General features: G+C 41.4%; 1 protein-coding gene across 1 annotated transcript; it reads right to left on the bottom strand.

Annotated features, from left to right (window-relative positions):
* Positions 1-471: 471 nt before the first annotated feature.
* LOC142971640 (kinesin heavy chain-like) lies at positions 472-22,898 on the bottom strand. Its single transcript, XM_076112229.1, has 25 exons — positions 22,764-22,898; positions 14,210-14,297; positions 14,029-14,102; positions 13,578-13,682; positions 12,654-12,702; positions 12,508-12,563; positions 12,326-12,413; positions 11,560-11,684; positions 10,129-10,233; positions 9,881-10,029; positions 8,970-9,118; positions 8,579-8,748; positions 8,358-8,426; positions 8,053-8,259; positions 7,145-7,291; positions 6,580-6,768; positions 6,304-6,421; positions 6,066-6,142; positions 5,576-5,685; positions 5,099-5,200; positions 4,522-4,582; positions 4,351-4,422; positions 1,608-1,712; positions 921-1,137; positions 472-641 (listed from the first exon to the last, which is right to left on the bottom strand). Exons 1-25 carry the CDS (start codon positions 22,896-22,898, stop codon positions 472-474), a joined length of 2,937 nt encoding a protein of 978 aa, XP_075968344.1.
* Between the last annotated feature and the right edge of the window lie 800 nt (positions 22,899-23,698).

The following is a 23,698-nucleotide window of genomic DNA, read 5'->3' as shown; positions in this document are numbered from 1 at the left end:
AACGCATTATTTAACTCATTGAACTGAACTAACTTGGTCAGAACAAACAGACTTGGAGAATCAAAGCTGATAAAAACATGTTAAGGTGAATGGCTATTAAGGTGGAATGGCTGTTAAGGTGGGAAGTTGTGTAAACAAGGAGTCTGGTTCCAGTAAAGGCAGAGTGGTGAGAGCAGGAGAGTTCAGAAATTCAAAGACCCACAGAAAAGGAAACTCATGTTGTCTGCCACCTGTGAAGACAGGAAGTGATTCACTTTTATTTATGTAGCTTGATGTTAACAAAGCTGATCAACACACTGTTTATTCAACACAACATACTGAGCATATATATTGACATCAAGAAGCATAACTCCCAAACCTTAAAGACAGATTATATTTAAATTATAATTATGGAGACCCTCTCTAATCCCACAGTCTCTCCCAGATCCATGGTTGTTGATGTGGTTGCTGTGGTTGTAACTCACCTGTAGCTTACTTGATGTGGCTCTGATGGGGTTGTTGTTTTTCAGGTTGTTGAGGTGGTTGCTGTTGGGGGGAGTGATGACGTGGACTGGACCTCACCCCCCCTCCTCGGATGGTCAGTCTGATGGATGGAGAGGAGGACGGCTGCTGATGCTGATGTCCGGCTCTGATTGGCTTGGCTACATAGAGACAGGTGAAAGGTGAATCAGCTGTTGACTTCTTCAAACATGGACCGGATTCAGTCTGACGCATCAAAGTGTTAACTCTAACCTGAACAACTCATCTGGTGACCAAAGCCATCTTCAAGACACACTTACACTAAAATCCTGGAAAGTCCTCAGAGGATGAACCCTTTACATTTAATAACCTTTGCTCAGGCACCGCCCTCAGGTTAGTCCTGAAGATCTGACTCATTAGTATGTTTAGTTAGTTGTGGGCTGTAACAAACATGTCCTCACCTATCTGAGCAGAGTTTCCTCTCCTGGAGACGTTCTTGGAGCGAACACCCTCTTTTATGCGGTCCACTTCCTGTTGATAGCGTTTGCGATCCCTTACGGCCGACTCCTTGGCATCTCTCAGGGCAGCTTCCAGAGCTTTCACTCGCTCTGCTGTGGCCCGCAGACGCTTCTCTAGCTTAGGTAGCTCGCAGCGAAGGTCGCCATTGTCCCGCACAAGCTGACGAATACAAAGGGTTAAATTTACAAACTCAATTAGACAGATGTTGTGTCAAACAGTAGGCTGGACTCACAGTTGGTGTTGTTTCAGCGAGTTTTTGAGAGGTGTGCATTTAAAGGTGAATTGAACAGAGTTCTATGTAGATGTGTTTGTATATAGTATATATATTTATATATATACACATATACATACATGTATATATATATATGTTATTAAGTGGGGAAACTTCCTCTAACTTTACACACGATGATAAAAAATCCCACAGTTGTTATTTCAGTTGGGAAAATCAATAGTTGTCAGCTAGAAATGAGAATCTATTTCTGTCATACAATTAAATTGAGGATGCATTGTTTAGAAAAGGACTGTGAGTGATAGCAAATCTCCAACCTTTGTCATCGTATTAAGTGAAGTGAGCGTAAAGATTGTGAGTTTAACAACAGTAATCAAGGTGAACAGGTGTGGTCACTTACCTGTTTGTGGACCTTGCTGAGCTGCTCCAGGTTATTTTCTAAGAAGATGATCCTCTGTCTCTGAGCCAGACTGCCGCCGGCCTCATCGCAGTCATTCTCTGAACTCTGTTTCAACAAGAAACAGGAAAACCTCAAAGCTCATGTTCAGGTTTCTGGGGAGCAGTGTGTTGTTTGTTGGCTTTGTTCCTATAACTTTTTAATGGTTTGACGGAGGTGAATTCGGAGACCGTGATTCGACTCGGTATGGAGCCCTAGTGCGGAATCATATATCCATCCGCCATGATCGCTGCCGGCTTTGTGATGGAAGATGAAAATCGGGTGCACAATTCGCCGATTTTTGGAGAAAAAATCCGTGAATTTGTGATAAATCTTCTAGTTTATTGAATTAGTTTGTGTATAATCTTCTCACTCCTCTAAAATTTGCCTAAAACGCCTATCAACCGCGTACCCAAAGTAAACTGACAGCTCTTATTGAACCATTGAGAGTACATGTATGGTTTTAGTCTCTATTGAACGGCAACACTGAAGTTTCTTCACAATCAGTCAGAATCACTGTAAGTGCTACTAACATTGAGCTATGGAGTTTTCAGCACACAGAAAGAGAAGGATTTTATTTCCGCCTAGATTTGTTTTGGCCAACAGATGGCAGCAGTTATCTATGGCTGGGACTTATGACCCGGAAAACACAATCCTACGTCATCATGGTGTCATGGTACCTGGTATAAGTTAAAATTTGATAACAATACAACAGAAAATTTATATTTTACACATTTACTAAGAGTGCGGCCATGTAAAAATGCATTTGGAGGCTCTTGTCACCACGTCAAAATGCATATACTACGATAAACTACGTGTCTGAAATTTGAACTATAGTTTATTTATGTCAATGTATGGTTAACTAAATCATATTTAACCATTGTCAACTTTCACAGATTCTTAAAAATTCTCATGAACCAGACTTTGGTCTTGATAATCTGTCCCAGTTACCTCAGTCACGGTTTCAATTTCAGTTTTGAAAACTTTCCCAGAGGGCCATCTGATAAATCTGCATATCCTTGGCTTCGTAATTTCATTGGCTATATTATGCCTGAGTTTGAACAGGATCTGTTGCGATTGGCTCGAGCTTTACCCAAAGAAGAGAGGCGTGCATTGTCTTTCAAAGCGGATTCTCGTTGGCTGTTCCAGACTGTGACCGGGCTATAGAAGCTCCTATTGGGTCAAATGAGGTGTCAATCTAACCGGCGGTGAAAATCTCCGCTCTGTTTACATGAAAAGTGAAATTATGCCCGAAATATGATCGCAAGTTATCATATCTGCTGGCTAATTTGAAATGATGCAACAGCCCCCCGTGGGTCTTTATGGACGTACTAATGTGTTTTGGACTAAATCTTTTACTGGATTCGATCGAGTGGACCCTTAGCCACCTGGCAAGACCGTTTTTGCTGGACTAGCATGCACAAGGGGCACGTTATGGATCATAATCGGTGAGTCATGGCGATATTTTATCGGCTATTTTTGGAGTGCTTGTTTGACAGAGATGTTAACTGTACCTGCTGTTGTTATTGTATCTTGAAATGGTTTTCATAAATCGAATTACAAGAACCGTAGCTTTCTAATGAGATATCACATTAATACTCATTGTTACAGAGCAGTTGTGTACATAACACAAATATGCTGTTAACAGTCTGACGGCCCGCGGGCGGGCCGTCAGAGTGGGATGAGGTGTGTATAATTGTGTAAAATGGCTGGTATGACGATTTTGCCCAGACTTTTTTGTTAGTCCGGTATTTAATATGTTTGGAGCATTTTTGATATTTCTTGATAAAAAGTCCATTGGGAACCACGGTATCACCCTAAACGGTCTCGCTCAGCACCCAAATGGGGGTCGCTCGTCACAGGAAATGTGTTTGTATTTTTGCAGAATTGGTTCAGGGGTTTGGTACATGAGTTACAGGTTTTGGTAATTGTGTTTCAAGTAGTTATTGGTAAATGGTAAATGGTAAATAGCGCTTTTCTAATCTTCCGACCACTCAAAGCACTTTAACACTACATGTCATCATTTACCCATTCATACACTGATGCCAGAGGCTACCATCAAGGTGCCACCTGCCCATCGGGTCTCTAACTAACATTCATACAAGGGCTGGTTCAGGTTTATAGTTAGGGCTGACTCAGGTTTATAGTTAGGGCTGGTTCAGGTTTATAGTTAGGGCTGGCTCAGGTTTATAGTTAGGGCTCGTTCAGGTTTATAGTTAGGGCTGGTTCAGGTTTATAGTTGGGGCTGGTTCACGTTTATAGTTGGGGCTGACGCAGGTTTGCCTTAGTCCAGCCCCTAGATATGCTGCTATAGACCCAGACTGCTGGAGGACTTCCTATGGTACACTGAGCTCCTCTCTCCTCTTACTCTGCTTCTGTATATATTCATGTCCCATTAATGCACATTAATAACTTTGCTTCTTCCTCAGAGTCTTTGTGCTATCTCTCCTCACAGGTTTCCATGGACCGTGGTTTTACCTGAACCATGGTCCTGCCTCCTGCCTTTATAGTAATTCACAATCACCCCCAACGCTGCACCCACACTTCGGCAGAGGAGGTGAAACCTGCAGGTTGTACTTTGGATGGTTGTTCCGAAGCTAAATACTCTCATTAATCACTCATTTTCTAAGATAATGTTCTCTGTGAAGTTTTGTAGATGTTGTTATTGGTGGATTTAATGCTTAGAGGAACTGTCTGGTTTTCTTACGTTCTTGACTCGAGTGCCGAGGTCTTGGATGAAGACTTTACGGAGGGTGGTCAGCGTCTGCAGCTCTTTGGCCTATTGGATGAAAAACAATAACTCAACTGATCTCAGATGTGTCACTACTGCAGACAAGATATGATAAATGTTTTTAAAAAATAATAATAATCCACCTACCACAGTCTCCTCCAGACCCTTCAGGTCCTCTTTGGCTTGTTCTCTCTTCTCATTCAGAAACCTTAATCACACAAACAAAGTTCACTAAAACAACCTGACTGATGGTATTGATATTTTATCCAAATATTTTAGTTTTATCCATACACCAAATTTTACACCTCCGGCAATAGGAAACACTAATTACTGATATTTCAACTGTAATTAATCCTGTGTTTCCATTACATTACATTACAGTCATTTAGCAGATGCTTTTATCCAAAGCGACTTACAATTCATTATCTATCTGTACACCGTAGGCACAGTTACGAGAGCAATTTGAGGTTAAGTGTCTTGCTCAAGGACACATTAACATGAGACTAGGGGAGGCGGGGATCGAACCGCCGATCCTCTGATTGAAGGACGGCCCTGCTTTCCACTTAGCCACGGTCATGCCACTTTCCACTGAATATATAAATATATTTATTGATTTGGAGAGGCATAAAAACTGGCATATGGAAGCAAACTAACAGACGGATGTTTGTCCAAAAGCAGCAGAGTTTTTGATGAGTCTAAGTTGAGGACAATGGGACAAACTTACAGCAGTTTCTGAAGTTTCTGGCCTTTGTTCTGATCCTCAGCTTTAAGTTTGTCAAAATCAGACTTAAGCTTCCGGTTCTCCAGCTGCAGAGCCTGATTCCCACTAAATTAACACATACAGCATTTATTAATACTCCCTTACTGCCACCGCATTTATACAGTTGTAGCCTCAAATGCTTAAAAGTCATCAAAATGAAAAAGCACAGCAAAAATTTGGATGAAAATTCCCGGAGAAAATCTTCTTGTCGACTAAAACAAATTACTTAAATGTGACTAAAAAGAAGAGTCGCTTATGACATCATAATGAAGTGCAAAAACAAATGCTGTCATACACACCTGTGTTTAAAAAGGATAGAGACAATGACAATAATATAACTATTACTTTTGATTACAACCACATCAGTCACTTATCAGTTATGTTCGACATGATCAATAGTGATAATCAGTCAATGATCGGTTGTTATAATCAATAACGTACTCTTTGAGTTGGTCGACGTCTCTATGCTTCTGCTCAATCTCGTCACGTAGCCGACTCAGCTGTTTGTGATGAACTTCTCTGTGGTTCTCCATCTGTTCCTCCAGAGTTCTCTACAGAACAAAACAACATTAATTTATGGTTCTCTTACTCACTTAATTTACATAAAGGAAGACTTCAGTTCTCTAACTCACTTCATTTACAGAAAGAAGGAACACTTCAGTTCTCTAACTCACTTAATTTACAGAAAGAAGGAACACTTCAGTTCTCTAACTCTCCTCATTTACATAAAGCAGGAACACTCCAATTCTTTAACTCACCTCATTTACATAAAGGAACACTTCAGTTCTCTAACTCACTTAATTTCCCTCAGAATATGAAGGTCCTGAATGATACAAATGTTCCCTGTGATGTAACATTTGTATCATTATTGTAAATTAGTAGACGTTTGTAGTACTTTTGCTTTGATCAGAAACCCATTGATGATTTCTACCTTCATCTCAACAGCATCCTTCAGTCTGCTCATGTGTTCTTTCTCTTTGTCCATCACCGTCACCTCATGCATTTGATCTGGACACACACACCCGCACACACACACACACAGATAGGAAGCTGTTTTTACAGATTTGAACTCAGTGTTGATTTGTAATAGTGTCTCATCTGTTGAACTGTGTTTGATGTTAACAGACAATAAGAGAGGAGTGTTTCCTGTCATGATGGAGACTTCTGACCTTGAGCATTGAGTTTGGCGACCTCCTCCATCAGACTGTCCTGACTCTCTTCCAGCTTCCTCTTCTTCTGCTCGACCCTCTGCAGGTCATCTGTCAGAGACACAATCTTCGCCTGGAGCTGCAACAAGCATAAAATGTATGCACTCAGAATAATCGTAATCTTAATATATTATAATCCATTCATTTATCCATTAAATAAGGTGAACCTCTGAATTTCTAAGGTTCCAGAGTGTTTTGATCCAAACTCTGGCTGGAACTTTGAACGTAATCTATTACCTGTGAGACAAGCAGCTGACAGGTGTTGAGCTCCTTCTCATCAGCCTCCATCCTGCAGATGTTCTCCGTCAGGTTGACCTCCAGCTGTTTGCTGCGGTTCACCAGAGATTTTACCTCAGACTTCATTTTGCTAATGTAGAGACGAGCTGTGGTAAACTCGTCCTCCATCACTCCACTTGTCTCTGTCATCTGAAGAGACAGAGAGATACTGATGTGACACACTTCATTCAAAGCTGTGTAATCGTGATGTCCTAAGTAAACCTCACTGCGTCCATTTGGGTTCGGGGGGGAAGAGATGACGAGCGTTTTACAGACCAATCCATTAAATGACAAGATAAGTTAAGTTAAGGCTTGGACATTTAGAAATCAGGTAAAAACTTGTGAAAAACAGACAACTTTAGCGTGTTAAGTAAGTAACATTGCTATACATGCATATATAGATGATTTATATTTTTACAAAGAAAATGCTGAAGTCCTGCACACTGTTAGTATTCAGGAGTCAACGCCACACAGGCTGACATGTAAAATGATATGTGAAACAATAGAGGAAGAGTTGTCGTCTTACAGCTTTTAGGTCGGTGGTACCGAGGACGCTGCCGATGTCACTAAGGTCTCTAAGCAGCAGACTGAGGATGTCTGCTGACCTCTTCTTATGATGAGAACTGACCTCGTTCAGGGTGTCCAGCTCCCTCTGAACCGCCTCCAGACTCACCTGAAACACAGGACCAGAAGAAGAGCTGATCTCTACCAAACATAGATAGCTCAGGGCGCCCAGATAGCTCACTGGTGGAGATGGTGCCTCATGCACAAAGGAGTGGCCCATTGTTCCAGTCTATCTCTGTACTTTCAAAAAAAGGCCTATTTTTTCTTTTAAAAAATCAACTATTCTAACATCCTGCTGTCCTACTATCCTACCACTCTAACTCCCTACCATCCTACCCTAACATCTGAACATCCTACCGTCCTACCGTAAAAGAACTTACCACCCTAACCCATCCTACCATCCTACCAATCAACCATTCTAACATCTTGCTGTCCTACATCCTACCCTAACATCTGAACATCCTACCGTCCTACCGTAAAATAACTTACCACCCTAACACATCCTACCAATCCTACCATTCTAACATCTTGCTGTCCTACCACTATAACTCCCTAACATCCTACCCTAACATCCGAACATCCTAGTGTCCTAACATCCTACCGTAAAAGACTCGACAACCCTAACCCATCCTAATGTCCTACCAATCAACCATTCTAACATCTTGCTGTCCTACATTCTACCCTAACATCTGAACATCCTATCGTCCTACTGTAAAAGACCCTACCACACTAGCCCATCCTACCATCCTACCAATCAACCATTCTAACATCCTGCTGCCCTACTATCCTACCCTAACATCTGAACATCCTGTCGCCCTAACGTTCTACCGTAAAAGACCCTACAACCCTTGCTTCTTCATGTGGACTCACAGTTTTGCGTGCTAGCTCCTTGTTCAGCTGATCGTTGCAGCGGTTCTTGGTCTCCACTTCTTGGCTCTTGTGGTCGTAGTTGACGGCGAGCTCCTCCAGCGCCTGCAGCACCTCCTTCACCTCCTCTTTGGCCGAGTCACTATCCATGTGCAGCCGCGACAGCTCCTCCTGCACACGCTCATAGTCCTGACGGCTCGACACCAACAGCTGAATGATCGGATTATGAGGAGGTAGATGTTTACATTGATAGATACAGCACTATGGAGATTTATAGAGCAGAGGTTAAAACGCTCAATGAGACTCACCTCGTCCTGATCAATCAGCTGCTGTTTGAGTTCCTCGGCCGTCTGACTGTGATGGTTAATCTCATCATCCTAAAACATGAGTAGGCTGATTTTTAATCACACACTTAAACAGAACAAAAGGGTCCAAGATGGTAGTACAGGTAAGACTCACCTTGTGGTCCAGCTGATGTTACATTTAAGACGCCCTTAATAATCTAGATGATAGGACAGGTAGGACTCACCTTGTCGTCCAGCTGGTGGTACAGGTCGGTGATGAGCGTCTCGTACTGAGTCTTCTGTTCATCAGACAGAGGGACAGGGGGCGGGGCTAAGCTGTCCATCACTGCTGTCGCTTCACTGCTGCTTTTCTTGTTTCTGCTGCTCAGCTGCTCCTCCACAGGTACAGACTCACCTGGAGAAGTTAGGAGTGCAGAAAAGTACTGTCCAATCAGAGCTAAACACACCTCCCATCTCCAGGCTCATGACTCTAGTTTTGACCAGGGTGTAAGGTTCAGACCCCCTCATTCATTGCAATGGGACCACTGTTGGAACAAAGTGCTGCTTTGACCAATTAAACTCATGCAAGCTCACATTGGTGGAAGAACTTTGTAACTCAACACTTCTACTGTTTACCTTTCCTCCAGCGTTTCAGCTCGTTCTCCTGTTTTTGTAACATGACATTCAGACTCCTGTTCTTCTCCTTCTCTTTCTCGTACTTCTTCTTCCACTCTTCAGCTGTCAGCTCCAGGTTCACAGACACTGTGTTCTTTATGGTTTTAGCTCTCAAACACAAAAACAACACAGGAAGGTGTCTTCACTTGTCTGACAGATAACAGGTGGTGGATGGATGTTAAGAGGTGTTGTGAGAGATGATGGAGATGAAGGGTGATTAATAATTGAGTCATCAAGCACTAAGAGAAAAAGTCAAGAAGTTGAAATCTGTACTTCAGTCCAACCTGAGAGATCCTTTAGTCTTTGCTAAACACCCCAATGACAGCTATGCACGATGCTTCCAAAATAAACTCTGTCAACCATCCACATATTAACTTGTCCATTACATGTCCCTCCACACTGCAGTGTACTTAATGTGTTTCCTGTGCTGTGTGTACTATATTAGAAAGAATACTAGAAACAAAACAAAACATTTGTGAACACAAAAGTCCCATTCAGCATACTGGTACTAACCACGACTATCCTGTTGCTGTACGTTACAATGATGACTTTAGGAGAGGACCATGAACTGACTGATTATATCTTTAACATGTAAAACATTCTGCAGATTTCCGTCAAAAAGAAGTAAAGTTATTACAGTGATGGCAACTTGTTTACAACCAAGATGGAAGTCTGGAAAAAAGTGTGCTTTAAAACTATAAAGTAAACTTGAATCTGTCTTTAAGATATACAGAGCAGAGTAAAGATCAGAGACCAGCATCATTAGGGTTCATCCTGCAGGGAGAACGAATGCCCATAGTTGATAATAAACTGACTGATACCAGCTTTACAATGACACTCCATCTGAACATGTGAGTGATGTGGTCCTGTACCTCTGTCCGAACATGAGGGTGGACTTGGTTTCAGCCTCGTTGTAAACAGAAGGAGAGCAGCAGATGATGATGGTGGTTCGACAGTTTCCTCCCAGAGAGTCCTGCAGGATCCGGGTCATCTTACTGTCTCGGTACGGGACGTGAGTTTTCTATCAGCACACGACATGAAGGTTACATGACTGAGGTGTGAAGTTACTTTTACTAAAGACAAAGTGTTTCAGGTTCCATTAGAACAAGTTAAGACTCACTGTTCCTTCACTCAGAGCAGCGATGACGTTCCCCAGAGCAGAAAGAGACTTGTTGATGTTCTTGGCTTCGTCCAACACGGAACCTTCTGCTCCCGTTTTACTCACCTGAACAAAATTACCATGGTCTTCATCACCAGTATTATCATCAGATATAGGTATAGATAGGTATATATACATATATATATATATATATCAGTGGCGGCAGTGGCGGGCCATGCATTTTATACCTACTGCCTTCACTGTTGTCCTGCAGCTGAAATACCACCTTATAACCACATGATGGCGCCACAGTTATTATTCGTTTCTAAGGCTGTAACTATGTACGTATTAAACTGTTCGGTACGAGGCTTACAATACGTTTGAATAGTATAGAGCATTTGAAAAATGCAGAAGCTTATATTCAGGAAAATATAATGTTTTCTGCGCTCATGGAGGACAGTGGTTCTCAGTTGGTCTGGCTGTGGGACCCACCATCATTCCTTAATGACAAGTCGCGGCCCAAAGAGATCGTCTTATAATTTTACTTTCACAACTTGAACATTGTACGTACTGATCTGCAATGTCTTTCCTCGTCTCAGCCCCCTGTGTCATGGTGTGTGGTGCATCTCACTCAGTCAGAATGGCCATATTTGATTGGCTGAGCTGCATCACGTGATGTGATTCACAACCCGACTAAGCCTCTGCTGTTAAGTTTCGTTTCACGATAGTCACGTGCTCGCCCACTGACCAATCACAGCACAATCTGCACCTCGCGGCAGAGCTGTACATGGACACTGAGCTGCATGTAATGCTGACGTACTTGTAGGCCAGCTAGCAGGTGCTGACACGTCAAAGAATACGCCCAACATGTCAAACTAAACATCTGATTGGTTGAAGAATATGACAATCAACAATATCGTCCCCATTCACTTAAACTGCACATGGATGCACTTGTGAGTCTGCAGGCCTCGGGCCTCTGTTCTTACCTAGAGACACAGAGGTGAAATCTGATTGGATAAAAGCTCTACTTAAAACAAGCTGCGCTGGAAGCAGAGCAACTGAGGAAGACAGTAGCTGTGCAATGAGAACATAAGATAATGGGAAAAACTATTATATACATGTGTATTTATGAAAAATTATTAAATAAAAAAATAGCTATAACTTTGTGATTCTGTTTAGGCCAGCAGAGAAGGCCGTGCAGGCCCTGACGACCCACCACTGATATATATATATATATAAGAAACTCATCATGATCTGTTCTTTTATAGTCCCATCCATTAATCAACTAATCAGTGTGTAATGATGTCATCAATGATAATCACATATTGTGTTTGTTATTGATTACTGCTCCGTTTTCAGTTACATATCTTATTAGTGGATATATTTAGCTCGGATCAATAACTCAATAATAATCAATAAACCAATAAAGTGAGTATGGTGAAGCATTGTGACCTTCTCGCTGCCTGCAAGGTCCACCAGGTAGAGTTTCCCCGACAGTTTGAGCTCTGTCTCCATGTTCTCCTGCTTGATGTTGATCAGAAAAATACTGTGACTGCGAGAGCTGTGCTCGTTCATGTCTGCAGGAGGAACAGAAGAAAGTACAGCATAGTACTACAGCACGTCCACCGCAGGAAGTACATCATAGTACTAATACACAACCACCGCAGGAAGTACATCATAGTACTAATACAGGGCCACCGCAGGAAGTACATCATAGTACTACCACAGGACCACCATAGGAAATACGTTATGAATACCCATATGTTCATAGTAAATACATTATAAATCTATATATATTCATATGAAGTACATTATGAATCTATATATATTCATAGTAAATACGTTATAGTAGTAGTAATAGTAATAGTAGTGGCAGTAGTAGTAGTAGTAGTAGTAGTAGTAATAATAGTAGTAGTAGTAGTAGTAGTAATAGTACTAGTAGTGGTAGTAGTAGTACTATAGTTGACTGTGGCTAAGTGGAGAGCAGGGCCGTCCTTCAATCAGAGGATCGGTGGTTCGATCCCTGGCTCAGACTCCGCTAGTCGCATGTCGATGTGTCCTTGAGCAAGACACTTCACCCCAAATTGCTCCTGTAGCTGTGCCTACGGTGTATGGATAGAATCTGAATTGTAAGTCGCTTTGGATAAAAGCGTCTGCTAAATGTCTGTAATGTAATGTAGTAGAAGTAGTACTACTAGTAGTAGAAGTACAGACTCACTGGTGACGGCGACGTGTCGGTTGGCTTTTCCCTCGTCGATGACGTCCATCACTTCATCAGGACTAGAAACAAAACGCTCCGTGCAGCCCTGAAAGAAAATACACATCAGCAAAATTTGTTATTGTAGTACTGATGCTGCAGCGCTTATACTCTAGTACTGGTACTATAGGAAGTAAAGATACCTTCACAAAAGGAACCCTGTTTTTGTCCTCGTGGACCGACAGGTTTGTCTTTGACACTGAAACATGAATCACATCGGTCAGCACCTGAATTTCATTCATCAATATTGTTTGTGTTTAAAAATATAGATTTTAAATATCATCATCACCGTCCAGTAAGTCTCTGATTTTATCCAGATATATTTCAAAATAAGAGACCTGCAGAGAAAAGAGAAATGTTTCATTATGTAGAAACATACATATGCAAAATTAAATTATATTACATTATATATGATTAGTTATTATTCTATACATGTTTTCCAGAGGCTGAAGCAATATCTGTAAAGATATCTGTGATTTTTAACATCAGCTTTATTGATGAAATTGAAACAGTGTATATTTCTAGTCTTCATTTTATTAGATAAATTAAATATTATAATTTACAGGGAAAAAACTGCCTTTTCACAAAAGATGTCAAACAGAACTTTAGTTTTTCTATTAATCCAAAGCTTGTAAAATGATTGATAATAATACTAATAATATGAATACTAATATTACGACTCAGAGTACTCAGAGTATTGTATGTAACATGGTATTTATACCTGCTTGGAGAAGTGCAGAGCAGCTAGTGAACAGTGAACATATGGAGAGCAGCGGGTCAGTGAACGCATCACTGGTTTATAACGCTGAGTTTCTGCGGGATCTAATCACAGATCAGATTTGACTTTTTAAGACAAATTCTGATATAAATACCTAAATAACCTCAACAAGAGCAATAAAAGAGAAGAAGAAGCTCCAGAAAGAATGTGTTTGAAATATTTAGTGTGTGAATTAATTTCTTAAAGCAGAGATGAAACACATTAATAATATTTAATAATTTTTTGTTTGTAAAATTGTCAATGTGTAGTCGTGTGTTTATGTTTATGTTGATATTGACTTATGTATCATATTTATTTTGATTGCAGTTTACTGCGGGACAAATCTATATAATAGACTGGATGAATTTAAACAATAAAGTGTTTGAATACATCATATTTTGTGGTTTTGGTTTGATGTGACTGATGATGTCATCAGTGTACAGATGACATCATCACCTTGATGTGAAACTCCAGGTTTTCGTCCATAGAGTAGATGTGATCAAAGATGTCTCTGGAGATACGAGGGATGATTCCCATCAAACGAGGGTCGTGCAGACTCCCCTGAAAATTAATATAATAGAAAATGATATACATAACACACACCTGAGAGTATTTTAACAATAATATAATATAAAATAATATACAAAACACACACCTGAGAGTGTTTTTAAAATAATATAACATAAAATAATATACATAACACACACCTGAGAGTGTTTTAACAATAATATAACATAAAATAATATACAAAACATACTAAATATATGATATTAAATGATATATATATATATATATATATGTCATTTAATATCGTATATCGTATATATCATCAGCTATATATATATATATATATATGTATATATACATATATATATACAGTATATTGATATATCGATATCAGACTGACCTCCATGGTGTGAGTCTTTCCTGATGCCGTCTGACCGTAAGCAAAGATGGTCCCGTTGTAACCTCCCAGCACATCTGAAACACACACACAGTGTGTATATATGTGTATATATATATATATATATATATATATATATATATACATGTAGATATATAAAGGCTTGATAACCAGGTGAACTTACCTTTAACGATCTGTCTGGCGCAGGTGTCGTAGACCTGAATCTGTTCGGTGTTGGGAGGAAGAACTTTATCGAACACGTACGGCTTCCCCTGAAACACAGGAAACATTGTCAAAATAAAAGTCATAGAGTTTACAGAGAACGTGACGCTTAAAATACTGATGAAATATATTGTTTCATGATATATTTTCTACTGTAAAGAAGCCTCAAGGATAGTTTGCAGTCAAATGTTTTTTAAACAGGAGAGTTTACATTTCTGTAAATACTATTCAACAGATCAACAGAACATGTTTTAATTGGAAAGTTGATATTTTGTTTTTTTAACAGATTGTTGCAGCTCAAGATATAAACAAGATTTTACCAAAAGTTATGAGGGTTTGAATAACGTTGGGCACCAAGTTTAAAGGGTTAATAACCAATCATCTGCTTTTTAATTTCATTATTTCATAACATTTGAACGTCATAAAAACACAAAGGGTGTATCCTCTGATGAGCAGGAAGAAGATATTGTATCTGTCTGTCTGACATGAACTAATCAATATAAAGAGAGCTGATACTTTATAATAAATATTATTATAAGACATAAATCATATTTGGTGGAAGAGCTCTGTCTTTTACCACATAATGTTTGATTATCTGTAAATAAAGAAACTGCTAAATTATTTTATTTATTTTACAATTATTACTAATAATATTGTCAGTGCTCATCACTGTACATTTGTACCTGTGTCCTTTATTCTGGTATTTAAACAGTTTTAATCTTTGTTAAAAGGATGAGTCAGCAGCTTCCTGCTGGTCTTAATATTTAAATATTTATATTTATCTGTTTATTTAGCTTCTGTCAGAACAACATTCACCGAATATCTATATGTCAAGAGGAATAATATCTGCTTTTATTTCTACTATATATTAATATATCATCTTTAAACCATGCCAAAGACATTCTGTTTATTCTCATAAATGCAAGTTAATGTACTTTAAAAACTCTAAAACAATCATTTAAATCAATCATTTATTTTTTGCTTTTTTTGGTATTTTGGTCAGACACATATGCAACGCTGATTACCGTAATATGTGTGGTATTTGTTATAAATGTACGTTGGTACATAGAGGGTGATAAGAAGCTGTACTTGGAGGGACTTAGGACCCAGGGGAATGTAGGTGAAGGAAACAGGAAGAGACGCCACACAAACAACTGTTCACCGCTCGCTGCCGGGTCGGCCTGCCGGCCGGGTCTTGTGTTGGAGATATTCGCTAAATAATAATTTTTAAAAACTGCATTAACGCGCGATAAAATAATTGTCGCCGTTAATGAATGAATGCGTTAACGCAATAAAAACGCGTTAACTTGCCCAGCACTAATATATACATATATATATATACACAAGTCTCTATATATAGGGTTAGGGTTAAAAACATTGTGATGAAACGAGTCTATTGTGTTTCTATTGTTGCTGATGGAATAAAAACATTGTTATGAAACGAGTCTCGGTGTCTATTGTGTTTATATTATTGCTGATGGAATAAAAACATTGTGATGAAACGAGTCTCGGTGTCCATTGTGTTTCTATTGTTGCTGATGGAATAAAAACATTGTGATGAAACGAGTCTCGGTGTACATTGTGTTTCTATTGTTGCTGATGGAATAAAAACATTGTGATGAAACGAGTCTATTGTGTTTCTATTGTTGCTAATGGAATACAAACATGGTGATGAAACGAGTCTCGGTGTCTATTGTGTTTCTATTGTTGCTGATTGTGACGGCCCCTGTCTCTAATCACTGCAAGTATGCTTTTGTCCCTCTGTCCCTAGAGAGCAGATTACCTGATGCAGAGCACCTAGTCCGGGAACAGGGAGGGCATAAAAACCCTGCTCTAGCGTTGCTCGGGGCGGGTTTACTCTCCGGCGTACGTGAAGTGATCCCAGCCAGTTGCTGCCGGTTATTTTGGTTTTGGTTTCCTTTGGTTTCGCTGACAACACCCACACTTCATCCCACACGCATTCACGTTGACACTACTGATGTTATTGATTGACACACTTCATAAACTTAACTATTTCTTTATTTAGTCAAATAAACATTTTACGTTAACATCATTTGTTGTGTCTCTGCCGTATTTGTCATGGCCTAGGAGCCGGGTTATGACAAATTGGGGGCTCGTCCGACTTTTTTCCCGTTTGTGCTGTGATTTAGGTAAGACTTGGGACGGGGTAATTTTGTGTTTGTGGGCATTTTGTACCTAGCGTGCGTTTTTCGGATTTGTTTGTTTGCAGCGTTTGGGTCAGCTAAACGGTAAAAATATGTCTGAAGGTTGGTTTTCATCTACGTTTCTGGGTGCATGCCTGTGAAAAGTTTGTTTGCTTCCTCCTTTGTTTACTTGTGCCGCCGGTAAACGTAGCTGCTCATGTGAGTATTGATTCAAGGGAAAGGACAACGGGTGGATATATCTACTGGGTAAGTTACGTTCATATTTATTTTTTTGGTCTTTTCTTATCCAGACTTGGTGAAGAGGACGTTTGTGGTTATGATTATGCTGCAGCGGGCCCAGATGACTCCTGCAAATTGCTCGGTGCGCAATTCTATCAAAGTGGTGCGGAGTTTTCCCTGGTAGACGGTAGCGACGTTGCCCTTTGGGTTCGTTGAGCTGGTTTTCTGTAGTGCTGTGGCGAACGTGGTTGAAGCTTGCTTGGGAGCATGTCCGTGGTTTCAGGGGAGTTGCTAGCTTGCTAGTCGCTCTGCTAAACCAGCGGTCTTCAGTGCATAAATACCCACCACAAATAGCTGCATGAAGACTAGGGATGAGCTTAGTTAGCTGGGTTGATTTTTAGATAGCGGGGAGACTCCAAACCGGGGTGAGGAGTATTCCTCATTGCGCACAAGGGGAACATTTGTGGCGTCTGTCTGGTTCGGCTATGTGCGTAAACGTGGATTTGCTCGATGGGTAGTCATTGTAAATAGTGGAAATGTCTGAGGTTGAGGCGTTCATTGCCGCTCCATCTCAGGAGTTCCTGGATATAGGCACAAGAGAGCAGTTGCTCTTGATTGCAGATCATTATTCAGTGGTGGTTGTAGGGGATAAACGCATCAAGGAGAACATTAAATATGCTATAAAGTCAAAATTGACCGAGATAGGACTTTTGTCTGGGGGTAAACAAGAGTCGTCTTCAATGTCTACTGCGGTATCTTTTCAAACTCATGGACTAACCTTTGAACAACAGAAGGAGATTTTGCTGTTGCAGATGGGACATGAGAAAAGTAAATGTGAATTGGAGATGGAACATGACAAATGTAAACATGAATTGGAAATTAACAAACAGATAGAAATTGAGAGACTCCGCCAGGAGTCAGAGACTGCAAAGATAGATCTGGAGAAATATCGTTTGTCTCTGGTCAGAGATGGCATATTGTCCGGTGAGGATCGGAGCGCGCAGGTGCCCAGGTCTACTGTGGATCGCTTTGATGTTAGCAATTTGCGCTGGTTACCACCGTTTAATGAAAGGGATCCGGACACGTTCTTCGTGCTGTTTGAACGTGTAGCTAAGGCTAGAAACTGGCTCGATGCGGACTGTGCGCTTATGCTTCAGTGTGTCCTCTCAGGGAAAGCACAGGAAGCGTATTCCTCTTTGAGTCTGGAGGATAGCTCTAGCTATTCTAAAATAAAGTCGGCGGTGCTTAAAGTGTATGAGCTGGTGCCAGAGGCGTATCGCCAGCGTTTTAGGTCCTTAGAGAGGAAAAGTGGGCAGACATATGTGGAGTTGGTGAGAGACCTATCGACTCACTTCAAGCGATGGTTAACTGCCCTTGACATAGATACTTTTGAAGGTCTGTGTGAGTTGATGATCTTAGAGCAATTCAAAAATGTCCTTCCAGATCGCATTGCGACATATGTCATCGAACAAAGAAGCACAACTGCTGCTAATGCGGCCGTGTCAGCGGATGAATACGTGTTGCTTCATAAGAGCAGTTTCAGAGAGGGTTCTGTGGCTCGCGATGGTTTTGGTGGGCGGGGAAGTGGTTCTGACGCGGTTTCGCAAGAGATGCGTTCAAGGAAGGTCGGAGTTTTTAAGTCTGACTTTAGAGCAGGTGGCAGATTTGACAACAGTAATACCTGTAATTATTGTCGGGAGGAAGGACATTGGAAGGCAGATTGTCCTGCGTTGCAGGCTAAACTAAGGGATGTAAGATCTAATGTTAGGCCTGCTGCGTTTGCGGCTACGGTTAAAGACGGCTGTTTTGCTGAGGGGCTTGTATCTCACTCTGAGGGGCTTACATCTCACTCTTGTGACCGGGGGGTTTTGGCAGCTTATGCTCCTTTCATTCGAGGCGGATTTGTGTCACTTTTGGGAAGTGAGGTAAAGGTCCCAATAAAAATCTTGAGGGATACAGGTGCCTATGATTCGTATATCGTGGACTCTGTTTTGCCTTTGTCTGAGGAGACGGACACTGGTGACTGTGTTCTCAGTCGTGGGATGGGATTGGAGATTCTCCCTGTTCCGTTGCACAAGATGGTGCTTGACTGTGAGCTGGTTAAGGGTGAGATAGCTGTTGGTGTGCGTCCGGCGTTGCCTATTGAAGGTATACATTTTATTTTGGGCAACGGCTTGGCTGGTAGCAGGGTTTGGACGGACACTCTTCCCGCACCGGTGGTCACATGTTGTCCAATTGATTCTACGTCTGACGAGAGCTCCAGAATGTTGCCCGAGGTCTTTTCATCCTGCGTTTTTACACGAGCTATGAGCAAATCAGACCCTGACATGTCGTCTGACGACACGGTCGAGGTAGTTTTGGAGGTCCCATCTCTGTCAGAGCTTCCTGTATCCCTGTCGCACAGTGAGGTAGTAGATGAGCAACGTGGGGATTCTTCTTTGAAAGAAATATTTGAGCGAGTTTTGCCTGTTTCTGAGATAAATAGTGCAGCCAATGGCTACTTCTTGCAGAACGAGGTGTTGTTCAGAAAATGGGTTCCCATGGGTGAGGATTGTGTGAAAAATGATGTTTTCCAAATGGTGGTGCCAACTAAATTTCGTCCTTTTGTCTTGGAAGTAGCACATGACAAGTGTGGACACTTTGGAGTTCAGAAAACATACCTTAACATTCTGAAACATTTCTTTTGGCCGTGTGTCAAAAGGGATGTGGCCGCATACATTAAAACATGTCACGTATGCCAGCTAACAGGAAAACCAAATCAGAAGATCAAGCCGGTGCCACTGCAGCCTATCCCAGCTCTGAGTGAACCTTTTACACACCTCATTGTTGACTGTGTGGGTCCGTTGCCATGTTCCAAGTCTGGTTGTAAATATTTGCTCACAGTGATGTGCCAAACCACCAGGTACCCGGCTGCTTATCCATTGAGGTCAATCACAACTAAAGCTGTGGTTAAGGCATTGTCACAATTCATTTCTATATTTGGCATTCCTAAGGTGGTCCAGAGTGACCAAGGGTCTAACTTCTCATCACATATGTTTCGGCAGGTGTTGAAGTTGTTGCACATTAAACAGAACCAATCATCTGCATATCATGCACAAAGCCAAGGAGCCTTGGAAAGGTTCCACCAGACCCTTAAGTCTCTTCTACGGGGATTTTGTACCGAGTTGGATAGAGACTGGGAAGAGGGGCTTCCATGGTTGATGTTGGCTGCGAGGGAGGCTGTACAGGCGAGTACAGGTTTTAGCCCAAATGAGTTGGTCTTTGGACATTCTGTGCGTGGTCCCTTGGCAGTACTGAAAGATGGCTGTGTGGATACTAAGTTGCCAGTGAGACTAGTGGACTATGTGAATGGTTTTAGACATCGTTTGTTTGTAGCTGGAAGTATGGCACAGGAAAGGTTGTCGGTATCGCAAATGAAAATGAAGAAGTTGTATGACCGACGTACAGAGCGACATGAGTTCAGTCCGGGAGACCAGGTTCTAGCACTTATGCCTATGGTTGGTTCGCCATTTCAGGCTAAGTACACAGGTCCATACACAGTCATGGAGAAAACGTCTGAGTTGAATTATGTCATTGCAACGCCAGAACGTAGGAAGGTCAAGCGTCTCTGCCACATAAATCTCCTGAAACCGTACTTCAGGCGTGTAGTGGACACTGACTTGGGTCAGGAGGTGAAAGATGGGGTTCATCCGGCTCTTGCGGTAGCTTCAGAGCTTTTGGTGCATGAGGGAGATGGGGTGCCAGAGCCTGATGATAGTCTCCTGTATGGGCGTTTGAAAAATTCAGAATCACTTGTTAATTTAGACAAGTTGCTGACTCATCTGCCGGAGGCAAAATGTGAAGAAATGTCTGAGTTGGTACACAAATATCCGTGTTTGTTTGGCGATATTCCTTCACAAACTGAGTGGGCGGAGCATGATATTGATGTTGGAGATGCTCAGCCAATTAAGCAGCACTTCTACCGTATGCCGCCAGTTAAACGTGAGTATTTGGACGCTGAGGTGGAGTACATGCTCCAAAATAACATCGCTGTACCTACGTTATCTAGTTGGGCGTCTCCATGTATTTTGGTGCCCAAGCAGGATGGAACACCTAGATTCTGTACTGACATGAGGAAAGTGAATTCTGTGACAAAATCTGATTCTTTTCCTTTGCCACGTATGGATGACTGTATAGATCAGGTGGGGTCTGCAAAGTTTGTTAGCAAATTTGATTTGCTTAAAGGGTATTGGCAAGTTCCTTTGTCAAAGCGTGCGCAGGAAATTGCTGCATTTATCACACCGTCGGGTCTTTATTCCTATAAAGTGATGCCTTTTGGGTTGAAGAATGCCCCCGCGACATTTCAGCGGTTGATGAATCGCGTAGTTTCCGGATTGAAAGGTTGTGCGGTTTATCTGGATGATTTGGTCATTTACAGTGATACTTGGCATTCGCATCTTCAACGCATTCGCGCACTGTTTGATCGTTTGGCAGAAGCACGGCTCACCATTAATTTGGCCAAATGTGACTTTGGCAAGGCTACAGTGACATACCTCGGTCGTGTGGTAGGACAGGGCCGTGTAGCCCCAGTTCAGGCCAAGGTCATGGCAATGGCCGGATATCCACAACCCATGACAAAGGAGTTGCAAAGGTTTTTGGGTTTAGTGGGGTACTATAGGAGTTTTTGTAAAAACTTTTCGACTATTGTGTTTCCTCTCACTGAACTACTCAAGGCCAAGGTGAAGTTTGTCTGGTCGTCTGAATGTCAGGGGGCTTTTGATAATGTTAAATCTCTGTTGTGCTCTTCTCCCGTGCTAGCTGCTCCTTGCTTTGATAGAGCGTTTATGCTCCAAGTAGATGCCAGCCAGGTGGGAGCAGGTGCCGTCTTGCTTCAGGATGACGACCAGGGATTGGTGAGGCCAGTCAGTTTTTTCTCAAAGAAGTTTAACAAGTACCAGGGAAATTACTCTGTTATTGAGAAGGAGGCTTTGTCGCTCATTTGGGCACTGCAACATTTTAATGTGTATGTAGGAACAGGAGAGCGGATTTTGGTGTATACAGATCACAATCCGTTGACGTTTTTGCATTCCATCAGATGCCCAAACCAGAGGCTGACACGATGGTCGTTGTTCCTTCAGGTTTACAACCTGGACATCAAACATATTAAAGGAAAAGACAATGTTATTGCTGATGCGTTGTCACGTGCACCGTTGCATTGATTAGCAGTATGCCGGTGATCCCTTGGGACACCGACTTTAAGGGGGGGGGTGTGACGGCCCCTGTCTCTAATCACTGCAAGTATGCTTTTGTCCCTCTGTCCCTAGAGAGCAGATTACCTGATGCAGAGCACCTGGTCCGGGAACAGGGAGGGCATAAAAACCCTGCTCTAGCGTTGCTCGGGGCGGGTTTACTCTCCGGCGTACGTGGAGTGATCCCAGCCAGTTGCTGCCGGTTATTTTGGTTTTGGTTTCCTTTGGTTTCGCTGACAACACCCACACTTCATCCCACACGCATTCACGTTGACACTACTGATGTTATTGATTGACACACTTCATAAACTTAACTATTTCTTTATTTAGTCAAATAAACATTTTACGTTAACATCATTTGTTGTGTCTCTGCCGTATTTGTCATGGCCTAGGAGCCGGGTTATGACATGATGGAATAAAAACATTGTGATGAAACGAGTCTAGGTGTCTATTGTGTTTCTATTGTTGCTGATGGAATAAAAACATTGTGATGAAACGAGTCTCGGTGTCTATTGTGTTTCTGTTGTTGCTGATGAAATAAAAACATTGTGATGAAACGAGTCTCGGTGTCTATTGTGTTTCTGTTGTTGCTTATGAAATAAAAACATTGTGATGAAAGGAGTCTCGGTGTCTATTGTGTTTCTATTGTTGCTGATGGAATAAAAACATTGTGATGAAACGTGTCTATTGTGTTTCTATTGTTGCTGATGGAATAAAAACATTGTGATGAAACGAGTCTATTGTGTTTCTATTGTTGCTGATGAAATAAAAACATTGTGATGAAACGAGTTTATTGTGTTTCTATTGTTGCTGATGAAATAAAAACATTGTGATGAAACGTGTCTATTGTGTTTCTATTGTTGCTGCTCACCGACTCACGGAGGGCGTGTTACAACAGACTCACCGTCACCACCACCGTATCCTCTCCATTAAATTTCGGGATGTATTTGTCTCCTCTGATCCGCTCCGCATCGTTCAGAGGTCTGAAGCGACACATCACCTTCACACCGCACACACCGCACTCCACCGCGTCCTCCATCACGAGCCGATAAACAGACACGAGCCGGTAAACAGACGGAGACTCACGAGCTGCCAATAGACAGGAGACACGAGACGCTCACGGTTGAAATCGGAGACAAACCGGGAGAAACAGAAGCTTCACTTCAGCTTCATACGGTTTAAAACATTGGACCGGAACAACTCGTCATCTACCGGACAGAAAACCGACAGAGTCCCGCAGTTTAAGAATCAGATTCCCGGTGATCACCGTCTCTCCTTCAGGATGCTGATGAACATCAAACAGGTCCAACCCTGGACCACCGCGCCGCAAGGCATTCTGGGACATGGGGTCCTACCTGTTTCTACAGAGATTAACTGATAAATATATATATAATCTTTATATATATATATATATATATATATATTATATACAGTATATATAGATAATATATATCTATATCTATATATACACAGTATATATAGATATATATATATAGATAATATATATTATCTATATATATATATATATATACTGTATATATAGAAAATACTCATGTTAGTGGAGCCTGATCTTCATCTGACAGAATAATCAACATTATGAATAAACACAATGATTAAATAAATGACTCAGAGTCAAAGTCTTATCTGTAGTCTTCACCCTCATATATTGGACGTGTTCCACTCATGTTTGTGAGTCTCTCATCGGATCAGTTGGTCCTGGTCTTGGTCTTAGTCCTGGTTGTGACCCGATTCTGGTTCCTTGCTTCTGCTCTGCTATTCTTTTTCTCATGGACTTCATGATCAAACATCTTGGTGTTGATAATAAAGAGTCACTTTAGA

Source organism: Anarhichas minor, unplaced genomic scaffold, assembly GCF_050575085.1.
Source record: "Anarhichas minor isolate MPS153535 unplaced genomic scaffold, ASM5057508v1 ptg000048l, whole genome shotgun sequence".
Taxonomy (NCBI): domain Eukaryota; kingdom Metazoa; phylum Chordata; class Actinopteri; order Perciformes; family Anarhichadidae; genus Anarhichas; species Anarhichas minor.
This window is presented reverse-complemented; position numbering and strand designations above follow the sequence as displayed.